The sequence below is a fragment of the Oryzias latipes genome, chromosome 12, assembly GCF_002234675.1.
Source record: "Oryzias latipes chromosome 12, ASM223467v1".
Classification (NCBI taxonomy): Eukaryota; Metazoa; Chordata; class Actinopteri; order Beloniformes; family Adrianichthyidae; genus Oryzias; species Oryzias latipes.
The window spans coordinates 18,703,603-18,716,094 of record NC_019870.2 but is presented as its reverse complement, the minus strand read 5'-3'; the positions used below and the strand labels follow the sequence as shown (position 1 = coordinate 18,716,094).

The 12,492-nt window shown below is 40.5% G+C and overlaps 1 protein-coding gene across 4 annotated transcripts in view; it reads left to right on the top strand.

Annotated features, from left to right (window-relative positions):
* The first annotated feature begins 807 nt into the window (after positions 1 to 807).
* Positions 808 to 12,492, top strand: part of LOC101161568 (A-kinase anchor protein 2) — an 87,138-nt gene continuing 75,453 nt past the window's right edge. For 2 of the 4 annotated variants that reach the window (XM_011481945.3, XM_011481944.3), the window contains exons 1-2: positions 808 to 940; positions 11,318 to 11,369. In XM_011481945.3, coding sequence (XP_011480247.2) covers positions 897 to 940; positions 11,318 to 11,369 — 96 coding nt within the window. In that variant the 5' untranslated portion in view covers positions 808 to 896. The remainder of the gene's footprint in view (positions 941 to 11,317; positions 11,370 to 12,492) is intronic. The other 2 variants (XM_004075004.4, XM_011481946.3) reach the window with 2 other exon arrangements.

Here is a 12,492-nt window from a genome sequence, read left to right as displayed (position 1 = left end):
TCGAACATTTACGCAATTAGCATGAAGCAGCTGATTCTTACATAGAAAATGTTTTCCATTTGTACTTTGTGCCAACATGCAACACTTTATGTTACTAAAGTATCATAGCGGCTGCTTTTCTCCGCATCAGAAGCTGCTGGAATTACGTTAAATGCGTCAAAGGTTAAAGACTTGGGGTAGTCGAATGTCAACACTGGAGCTAAAAGTCTGGTGTTAAACGATAATCAAATACGTCAATCTGTATGTAAGCTCAACAGTGAGACCGCCTCATTTTCTGACACTTAGTTGCAGAAGAATATTCCGGTTGACAGTAGCTGGTTTGTCACTTTCTCCAGCCTATGATCCATTTTCTTGATCCGGGTCATTTGGATCAGGGTTACTTTGTGGGATAAAGTCCATCCCAGTGTGCATTCCAATCCCAGAAGTGAAAGATGGTTTGTCAGGGAAGCAGAACGTGAGGTAGGTTGGCCACTCCTTTCATCATCCAGCAAAAGCCCGAAAGCATTTGTATGCTTTCCTCTCCATCTGCATTTTTTCTCTTCTTTTATCAGAACTTCTCTCGCTCATGACAGCCTGAACCTGCGTTAATTCACAGACATACAGCTGCCTTTTTTTCTGTTCCCTCTTCCTCACACACACACTCAAACATGCCTGCATCCATTCTCTCCTCCCTGCAGAACAGGAGGATGCAGCAGCGACAACAGCAGCCGCTCTAACACATCCTGGCGTAACAAACACACATCGGGACGGCAGGAGGAGAGGAGGAGAGGCTACGGAGGCAGGGAGGGAGGAGAAGAGGAGGAGGTGAGCTCGTCGAGAGGACACTAGGGGACACGAGTACAGGAGGAGAGAGGAGAAAGGAGGACAGAGGAGACAGGGAGACGGGTGCTGCAGCCATGTCAGATGCACCTTTGCAGAGGAACGGCACGGCCAAATCCTCGTAAGTACCAGACCTTCATCATTTTCTTCATCTCTTTTCCCACATCCCTCCACCAGCACTCCCTTCCATCTGACAGCCAGGGGTTGTCATGGGAACGGGCGCTCCGTCATGGTGCAGCTGCAGCTCAGTCATGACTGAAGAGGGGACACGAGGCACGCCATATACACTCCCCCCACCTCCCCTGTTTGTTTTTTTTATAAATTCATCATTCAGCTCCTCTCACACAAACATCTCACCTTTCCACACTTGGGTCACACTCTTCCTCGGTTTATCGCCTGCATGAAGCTCCTCCCTCAGTCTGTCCTGCTTGTACTCCAATGCAGCTCTGTGCGGCATGGCTCAGGCTGCATGTGTGTGTGTGGTGTGTTCACATGAAGTCTTTGCAAAGGCGGCTGACCCACACTTTGTCATCGCAGTCCGCCATGCTGCACCTCACTTCTTCCTGTCTGCAGCTGCATGTGCGCAGAGATCTTCAACAGCAGGACAAACACAAAAACATGTTCCTTCTATTCACTGTTCGGTACCCATTAAAAGTAACATTTATGGATTATTATTATTATTTTAGTAAATAATTCTGAAAATATGTTCAATATTGTTTGTCTCAGCTTTTAATTTAACCACCCAAATCAAAATATGTGATGTTTTCCCCACATAAACTCTTATATCCATAAAAGAAAAATGACATTATGGTTTGCAAGTTACAAACATTTAAACAATTACGTCATTTTTTTCAATAGATATTAAATAAATGAATGAAGCAATACATGGTCCTATCCTGCGATCCCTCGGCCAAAGACTTACTGCACCGTAAACCACGTCCAGACTGTGATCCAGCTGACATCATCATGGCTGTTTTATTTTTTAGTGATTTCTTTATATTTTCAAACACAAAGGGAATTTTAAATATTAACATGTACAGAAAAGGTTTTTTATGTTTAACATTTATTAATCATTTACAGACACAAAAGAATAAAAAAAAAAACATCCAGGCAAACAATGTTATGAAGTAATGATTGTCCGTCCATTGTCCTATCAGGTGTCTTGTATTCAGATCGATACATTTCACAAATTTTTAGTTTGAATCTTTTAATATTATATAACATTTTACAAATTTTGAGGATTTCCTCCAGCAGGCAGAAGTTCACATTTTTGTGTTGATGTCATATTTTTTTCTTAGTAAATATCTATGATATATACTATATTTCCCTTTCCTTAAACAGTTTTTGTATGTTTTATGGAAGTAAGTTTTTTTATGGATTAATGAATTATTAATATTGTGTCATATATTTTATATTTTACATACATTATATTTTATGTATTTTGTTGCGGTGCATGTATCATATCGTGGGACACGTATCTGGATATGTATCGTATCACCAGACTCTTGCCGATACACACCCATGGTTCCGAGCATTTCCCAATGGTAGGAGGCCCGTGGGAGACTCAGAATTTGCTAGAGGAACTAGGATTCTTGGGTGGCTTTGGGGCACCTTGGGGCTCCACCAGCAAATCTGGAGAATGTTTCTATGGAGTCAAAGGTCTGGGCATCTTTGTTTGGTTTGCTGCCCCCATGATCTGGCTCCAGATAAAGCCTCAGTCACACCAACCCTTGTAGGTGGAAAAGGTGAAAAATGGGCATGCAAGTGGCCATTTTTTGCCGCATAGAACATCAAGGTCGTTGATCAATGGATGGGCCCATAGAGCTAATGTTCATGGACATATTTTTCTATAGGCATGCTGCCGGTGACAGGTCGTAGCGAACACTTATTCAAGTCGCAAGAGTAAGGGTAAACCTGCCCACTGCATAATGAACCCATTAGTGCTGTCCAAGTAATAAGTGTTTGCTCCTGGTGCACAAACTGACTGGTACAATTGAGGAAATTAGGTATTTAGAGTGTAGTTTGTGTGAAACCCAAGTGGGCACTTATGTATCATGTGGACAGCCCATGAGTACAGCATTTGTGTGTGGTCAGTAAAGAGTTAAAGTTAAAGTCCCATTAGTCATGACACACCTAGGTGTGTGAAGTTTGTAGCTGACCCATCCTCTACAGGAGCAGTAAGCCATGCAAGAACCATTTGGTGGTTAAACCCCCTAATCCAACCCCTTAATGCTGAGTGTCAAGCAGGGAGGCAATGGGTAAAATTTTAAAATCTTTGGTATGACTCGACCATGGATTTGAAGTTATGACCTTACAGTCTCAAGATGGACACTCTACCACAAGGCCACTGAGCTGGTGGCCAATGCGCGCACCTCACTAATGTCTAGAGCAGGGGTGCCCAAATCAAGGGCCAGCCTCCTGCTAGTTTTCCAAAAAGTCTTATCTGCTGCTGATTACCTGGATCAGGTGTTCAGCAAATAAGGAGCTTCAATGGCAGAACGATTGGAAAACATGAAGGACACTAGCCCACGAGGCCTGGATTTGGGAACCAGTGGTATAGAGTATGGCGTAAGGTCACCATTTGACAGCATCATTCACACGTCTTAAGTGCGTGTAACTTACATTACCCGTTAGTGCTGAAATTATCTCATGAATACTTCCCGACATACTTACCACAATCACAACAGTGGTACATTCCATTTTCGTGATGTCCATTAAGGTGGCCGCACACGTTTCAAGGGAACTCCCTCCCTGTAACCCTTGTGCTCTCCTAGGCACTTTAACGTTGGGAGTTGGGTCATTTAGACCCACTAGACAGTGCGCTGAACCTTTTTTCTTCAATGATTTGTGATCTTCACTGGTGTCCATGGATTACATGAAATCCTCTTCACCTTTATCCACCTTTGTCATGGTAGGAATAACATGTCAATGTAAGGGCAGGGTCATCTAAGATAGCACAAGGGTTAAGATGTAGCCACTCATGTCCACAACCCTCCCTGAGCCTGCACAACCCAAAAACCTACGCCACCTGTTCGGGTCAAAGTCCCCTACAGGTGCATGCCACTAAGGCATACTCTAGAGATAATGAATAGATGGATTTATTTTAATTTACTTGTCATTCAACAGCAATAATACATCTTAAAAAATAATATTAATCACAGAAGCAACAAAACAAAACTGTATCTCAATACAAATTATATTTTCCAATATTGATATAATGGATTTATTTCTTTTTAAAACAATTTTATAATGGCATAGGTCAGTTCGATTAAGAACTTGCCTCAGGCTGATTGATCTGGTTGGATCATAGGAATATAAATCTGTCAATTGATTTAATCGGTACACCCCTATTTTATTTCTTTGGCAAAAAGGCTCATATTTGTATCAAATTTTTTCATACTGCCTTTTTTATTTGAGCTGTGTTCTCATTTTAATTTGCAAAATTATGCTTTGGCAAAATACATCTCTACTTGTTTACCATCTGTCTTGTCACTTTTAACTATTTATGGGAACAACTTTTATGTTTTAGTTTTTAAAATGAACAAATTCTAGGTTTATGCAAAAGGACAAAAAGGAGTGTAAACATTTTGATTGTGAAATCAGGTGTGAGATGGTAACCTGGGACAAAACTGCATAAGTCTAAGATCTAGAGAAAATCCAAAATAAAATAAACGCGGAAAGTCTGCAACGGTCAAATTATGTCTGTTTTAAAAGAGATTTAGAGCTTCTCCAAAAACGGACTGACCAAAATTCTGTTGGATTTACTTCATCCAGGATAAACATTCTGTAACTCCTGTCAGCAGCAGTTCACACCCACAACTATTTATGCTGCGATTCCACAGATTATATACGACAAAGCCAGAAGCTGATTCGCTTCAGCGATCAAAACTGAATCCACTGCAGGCTCCATCCCGACATGAAAGGAGACCACACCGTGGTTATTTTTTGCAGCATTTGCTCTGTCGCCATCAGACAGTTTATGAATTGGCTTTCAGAGCCGTAATTACAGTGGTACTCCAGTAAGGCTTAGAGTGGGAGTTTTCCTGCATTCTGAGGCTCCTGTTGAAGCTGCTGTCCAAACTGCTCTGCAAGTTGCTGAAGGAGCTGCGGCGGAAAACGCCAACCTAATCATCAATCACAGTGAAGTATATGTGTGGACTTCGCTCTAAGTGGACTCAGTGCTGAGGAACCTGCAAAAAACAGAAATAATTCCACTATTTGCTCAAATTAGTTGCAGAAGCTCTATGAAAAAATGAAAATGCACTTAATGTTTACCTTAAATGCCCAAATTTGTTTTGTTAGGTCCATCCACATTCTGTACAGATATCAAAAAAAGTAGAAGTGTTTTCATTTATTTCCCATCCATTGTGCATTTCTACCTCCATTTTAGACCTGAATACTTCCAGTCAGAGAAGATTAGTAGCTGATGAGCAGCTTTAACGAAATCCAATGAGGTGTGCTGAGGTTTACCACCAGCTGAGCGTCAATCAGCTGCAGACAAAGCAGCTGGAGTGACGCCTTACAGACATTTTTTTTTTTTTTTTGCAGTGTGTCAGAACCACACCCACCAGGAAGGCAGGAAAAAGAGGCGACATGTCTTCCTGCAGCATCAATAGTAATGTTTTAATATCTGCTGCTCTGGTTTACGATCAGCAGGCTCTCCGCGGTGCGTCCACTGATTCAGCGGAAAGTGCACGGGGTGTTTGTCACACACCCATGTAGAGTGCAGACACCACAACAGCAGATGGTTCATCAACTGATGCTATTTAATGCACTCAGACGACAGATGCTAACAAGGTTAGGCATACACGCTCAGTCTGACGAAATTAGCACAGTTGACCCTTTTTTTTTGTCTCAGTAAATGCTTGACAATTTTAATAATGTTATTTTAAGTTTAATAAATGTTAGCCTGACATTCATTGGGGGAAAAAATGTAGATTTCTGTTCCAAGAGAATGTGATAATTCTAGAATTCATGAGAATTTTGATCTAAAAAAAAAAGTCAATTCCACTCATTACACTAGTTTTTTTTTCTCTCTCTCTCTAACCAAAATGAACTATGTAAATTCCTAATTTTAGGCTACCTGTTTTTGCGGCGAAGCTTCTAATTTACATTTGAGTGTGAAGAACAAGACAAGCTTGAAGAATGCATCCAGCTCAGCCGAGCTAAACTCCAACAAGCCACTGTGGAATGAACTGGAAAGAAAAATGAAGCCAAGAACACATACAAGCATCAGGAATTTATGGGAAATTCCAAAACACACTTGTGGAACTTTCTAATAAATATTTGATTTCCACTGTGGAAGGAGTGTGTCCAGCTTTTATACAACATAACAGATAAGTCAGAACTTTTGAGAGAATTCTGACTTTAAAAAGAAATATAATAATATAATAATTGTCTTTTCGAATGTTTTTTGAAGACTTTGATGGTATATTAAGAAATTGAACTGAGAAAGTGAGAGAAATGTCTATTGTAGAAACACAACGTTTTTATATGTTTTAAATATGAAAAATCGTGTTACAAAAGGTAATCTAAAAATAGGAAACAAACACTAATCACAAAAAGTGTTCCATACAAGCATTCAGAAAGGGAAAAAAATTAAACAAACTAACTTAAAGAGAAATACTTCAAGTTGAATGTCATACAGCCCAAATATAAGTTTTTTTGGTGCTAGTTCTGAAAAATTGTTTGCTTTTTTTATTTTTATGCACCAAATCTTAGTTTGTTTTGATTGTCTAAGGAGAGGGAATGACTCGTTTAATAAGAAAATGTGAACAAAATTAAAATACCTTCTTCCTACAAGCTGGCCAATCTTAATAAATCTTCATAAAATCTAAAACTAGCATTCTTAGAGCATAAATCTACATTTTTTCCCCCCCAAAATATTGACAATGAATGCCAGTCTAACGTTTATTAAACTTTAAAAAACATCCTAACAGCCAAAAACAGCCAAAAATTAAAGTGCAATTTAAGTTGTTTTTTTTTTTTTTTGGGAGTAAAATAATTCTGATTCATTTCCTTGATTTTTAGATCCTAGCTCTTGATGAGATGAGACAAAAACTGTGCTGATTTTGAGAAAAGCTTGAAAAGATATTGAGCAAAGATACATTGAAACATTTTATAAAAAGCATTGGACGTCTACAAACAAGGTTTTAAATCTTTGCAAGGTTTTTAACAGGTGGTAAATTGTTTTGTAAATTCTTTTTCTTAAGCCTTTTTATTCTTCTTTAAATCTCCGAGAACAAAAAATTAGTATTAGAAAGAAATGAAAAAGAGGAAATAGCGTCATGATGGCAGATCATCCATTTTCAAAACCCGCTATATACCTTTTGGTGTGAAAGGGTTGCTGGAGCCTATCCCAGTTACTGTTGGACGAAGGCGGCGTACACTTTTGACAGGTTGCCAACTCGAAACAATTTAGAGACACCCATGAACCTATGAAGCATGACTCTGGTAGGAAGCCGGAGAGTTTAGGGGAAACACTCACATCCATGAGGAGAATATTCAAACTCCTCTCAGAAAGGTCCCATTCGGGATTCAAATCACAGCCACCATGCAGCCCACAGAGAGACATCCAAAGGTAAAAGTCTTGCAGCATAGGAAGAAATATGTCTCTAAAAGTTGTTGTTGATCAGCCTTCTTATACACAAACACAGGCTCTCCTGACTTCAGTAGCTAACGTGACCCATGCCTTAAAACATTCTGAAAATATTCATCACTGACATATCAAGACGTTATCCTCACCCAGCCCTATAGTGTGGTGTGAACCAATCTAGACTCACATAAAGATTTGTTCCTACACAACTCTTAAAACAAAAAAAAGGAAATGTGTGAGTCCAGTACACATGCTGTAGGTCATGTGTGTCTTTGTGGGAGAACTTCAGAGAGCCCAGCTCATAAAAGCCACATTAACACTCGCACACAAGAATGCATGTGCAGTTTATCTGACTAACCGTCTTTGTCCATATTTGCTCATTTGCTTTGCCTCCTACTCACACTTAGCATGTTGCTCCATTTCTATAGTTGTGTGTGTGTGAGTCTTCCTGCTTCTGGAGCCACATCTGGAGGCCATTAGCCCTGCTGTGGGATGGGGAGGCGGGGTGGAGGCGGGACTGGCTGCGTAGTGAGGTCATGGTGGCGCTGTGGCCATGCGGAGGAACAATGATGCTGTTGTCTTCAGTGACGAACAGCCAGCCTGGCTGATGCTTGAGTGGAGAGCTGGAAGCGGAGGAAACTTCAGGGGTTATGAAGGACAGAGGAGGAAGAAAACTTGAAAACAGACATTTGATGATGCAAACTTTTAGAGTCAGTCTTTTGAGGAGCCAGGATAGCAGCCTCAATCTGGGACAAATTAGGCTGTTGAAATATAAATCATATATTGTTACTTTTCCTAAACCACATGTTCTGCAGTTTTGCAGAGGAGAAGTTACAAAGAAAGTATAGACTATGTCAATGTAAGGGTTTATATTCGCAAAGGTCCTTTTATTTGGCCTTAAAATTGAGTCATTTAAGTGCAAAAAAAGTAATTATTGACTATTAACCCTTGTATTATTTTAGATGACCCCACCCTTACTTTGACGTGTTCTCCCTACCATGACAAAGGTGGATAAAGGTGGAAAGATTTCATGTAATCCATGGACACCAGTGAAGATCACAAATAATTGAAGAAAAAAGGTTCAGCGCACTGTCTAGTGGGTCTAGATGACCCAACTCCCAATGGTAAAGTGCCTAGGATAGCACAAGGGTTAAAGTACAGGCTGATAAAATGGACAGGTTAAGAGAGAAAACATTGAATAAGTCAATAACATTAAAAAATCATAGCATGTAGGCACAATGCGCATAGTCAAAATTACTCATTCTATTTGAACCCTAAATAGGACAAAAAATGTTTTGTCCAGCATTTTACCTCAAAAGCAAAAGGGAAAAAGAAAAAGAAAAACATCACCAGTTTAACAAGTTTAACGAAAACTGTGAGGAATATTTCTGCTTTTATTGGCAGCTGTAAACCACACACCACAGCAAAAAAAAAAGTATTAAAAAAAGGCTTCAGCTCTCTGTTCTTTGAGTTTATTGGGATGTGGGAGGGGCCAGGCCACAGCCCCACTGCTTGTTAAGGACCTGCTCCAATGAAAGTTGGTTTTGGTATTTTTAACATGTTAACATGTTTTTGCAATTTTCTGATGATTTGGGACAAATATTAGGTAAATTAAGTTTAATTTTGCATTTCTGTTTATTTCTATATTTAAATTCTTAATCAGGAGCAGACAAAAAAAATTTCAGTTTGAAAAAGGGCTTACCTACTTAAAAAATACACTGAATGGGCCACAAGCTCACTGCTCCATTCTGATTCATATGCGACTAGATCCATGTATGTCTTTGTTTTCTCCTGTGAGCTGAAATCTGGCGCTAAATTGGACAGATAGCTCTAATAATGGTTTCTGTTTTTGTTGCACCTGTAATGTTAGTTTGGGCAAAAGGGGGGGCTTAATCGTGTAAAAAAATGGACCAACCAAGGGCCAGCAATCCCGCCCACAGCTCATAGGCGAATTTCTAAATAACTACCGTACTGCCTTTCTGTAGAAACTATGTCCAAGAAGAAAAAAAAACATCTATGTCCTAGAAAACAACACAGGTATGTGGATTCTGGCTGAAAATTGCATGATCATAAATAAACTGGCAGCTGTGAACACTGAAGCCGAAAAAAGCTTCAACTTTCACTTTGATTTTATTGGAATGTGGGAGGGGCCAGAAATGAAAACTATTCAAAAACACATTTCACATTAGAAAAGGGGGGTTTTGTTGTGTTTTTGCAAACAATGGTCTGAGATTTTGTTAAAAAAAACAGGGAAAGGAAAGGGTCGCTTAGCTCGCAGCAATGATAAAATATGCTGAAAAACGACACAAATGTGACACAAGAAGGAGTTAAAAAAGAAATGTGGAGGTTTTGCGCAAGAGTGAGACTGAAAAAGTCAGTAAAAAAGTCAACACAAACCACGGAATCAAACATCTGTTGTGATCAAACTTGATGTACGTCCCCTTTGTAAAGGTGCTTTCCACAGAAAAGTAAAGGTTTATAGATAAAAGATGAACAAAACTATGAAACTGACAAATATCTGGCTGCTAAAAATCACAACATATGCAAAATGCACATGGCATGTTGTGAAAAACGTGATAAACAACTAAACAAAAAACATGCAAATGAGAAGACACATCCGGCCTCACTTTTATTTTTCCCTTTTTTTAAATAAAAAATAATTTTCTTTTTTTATTATGATTTTTACAACATTAGAAATTTAAACAAAAATGAAAGAAAACACAAACCTGGTTCTAGATGAGCATCAACAGTTAATAAAGGATGCCAGGATGCCAATAATTAGGACTGCATATGGGATCATCAGATCCTTCAAAAATCTCTTTTTCACACACTCTTTTTGTGTGTGTGTGTCTTTGACTACTGGAAGAGTAGTTGTGTGTTTTATGCGACTTTTGAAGTGTGTGTTACATGCTTCTGTTTTCCCATGAGTGTGCCAGGACTATTTTCCTTATAAGGATGTAGGCTTGAAGAAGGAAGGATGGAGGGAAAAAGAGATGAGTGAAGGAGTGGGGTTCAGTATGGCAATAGTTAAGAAGTAGAGCAGGTGGAAGAGAGGGGACGAGAAGATAAGGAAAAGGATGGCGAAACAAGAGAGATGGCGGAAGGGGAAACACAGTATGGCTGTAATGTCATTTTTCAGAAATCTTTCAGTTTTTGTTTTCCTACACACAACCCACATACCGGTAATTCTGGCTGGGCCCAAACTGCAATGATTAATTTCTCCTTCATGATTAATTTTCCAACAGTTGGCACTTCCGTGAATTAAAAACGAAGCCATCTATACGTCACTACCAAATCCGAGTCTCTGATTGGTGAAAGTTTGACCTGGTTTAACTAATTTCTGAGCAGTGTTAAGATTAAGAAAAAAGTTCCGCAAAGGCGCTTTTTTATTTTTAATTTCCTTGCTGCTTCTCTCAAGTGCCTCCACTTCCTTCAGCCCTTAGATATGACAAATTACCCCCCCTTGCTCCAGTTCTCCTTACTACTGCAATTTTTATTTTGCTTTTCCTCGTTCTGCCTAATTCCTCCTTCCTTCTTCTTTCTCTCTCAGCTGCTCCTCCCAGCTGTTTAAGTGCACATGGCTCATGCCTAAAGAAGGGAGGGGGGGGGGGGACAAATGGGAGGAGAGTACAGAGGAGAGCCAAAAGAAAAAGTGGGTGACAAATAGAGAGGCAGAAATGCGGAGTGCCGGCTGTGAGCCACATGGCCACCGAGTGAGAGATCCCTGCTTCCTGCTGCTGCTCCGTTCGGATTATTGGGGAAGGACCTCCTTTGGATACTCCTTGTCCCCTCTTCCCTCTGCCTCCCTCCCTTCCAGCTTCTCTCGCTGAGGGTCTCCGTCTTCCCAAGTCTCACCTCGAATTCTCCTCTTGCCTCCCTTTCTTCTGCTTTTCCTCCCCTCAGGATGTCGTGTGAGGAGGCTCAGCTCCACAAAGAGCGGCTGAAGGCCTTGGCGGTAAGTCGGCCTGTTAGCAGTGTCAGTTTTTTTTATCCCTTTATCTGTATCTTTGGCCTTCTGTCTGTTTGTTTTGCTGTCTGTTTTCAGTCACCTTGACTTCATCCTTCACACTCAAATCTCACCTCCTGCACCTCCGAATTCCCACAATTCTCTACAAACGGTTTCTGTCTTGCTCCGATTGCCTCACTGCTCCACTAAACTATCATTTCTTTAAAAAAAAAAAGTTTTTTGTCATTGACTTTTAGGTGAATGACATAAAGTGCTAAAGGTCAAATCAATTTTTGGAGCTAAAGTCAAACAAATGTGCACAACATTTTCTGCAGTTTCAACATCAATTCTGGCTCCATTAGCAGCCAAAGGGCACAGAATCTGACATGTCAGTGTCTCACTCTCAACATACTCTCCTCTTACCCGCCTTTACCTCTGTGGTGTGAATGTAACCCTCCTGCAAACACAAGACAACTAAATATGCTGCATACAGCGGGTTCTTGATTGTCCGTCGACCTTCATTAGCCGACTTCCACATCTTCATTTCTTTGGAGAAGTGGGTGAAAAAAGATTGTTCTGAGGGTCAGGGGAAGAGTGGAAGCAGAAGGGGCAACATTTTTCCCCAGTCGGGGTGGAATCTGAGCAAGAGTTCGACTCAGCGCAGATAGGACTTCACAGCAACTGTTACACCAGGCTTTCACCGGCCGGGACTAAATTTGGCGCCAGTGACGAACCCCAGCATACCGCAAACACACACTCCTGTGGCTCGTACCACGACTCGTGTGCAGCGGGGCTGTAAGGGGGGTAACTTTAGCAGATGGTGGAAGTATTCTGGCCACGTTGAAACATGGCAGCCATGCCAGGCTCCATGTTCCTAAAACAGTTTGGGATCTGCAGGCGGAGAGCGGAAAGTTGTCGCCCTCTGAAGACAGAGAACAGAAGATTTCCTTTGGTTTGGTTTAAATGTAAATTTGCTGCAGAGCTTTACTGACCAGAATGCCGTTAACCCCTCCATTACCCACTCAGCTGCTGAGTTTGGCAGATTTGACATCTGGGTAAAATCATCTTGAAGTCTCTTTTTTTTAAATATCTGTCTTGTCTGCGTGAACTTGTTAACACTACAGTACATTAG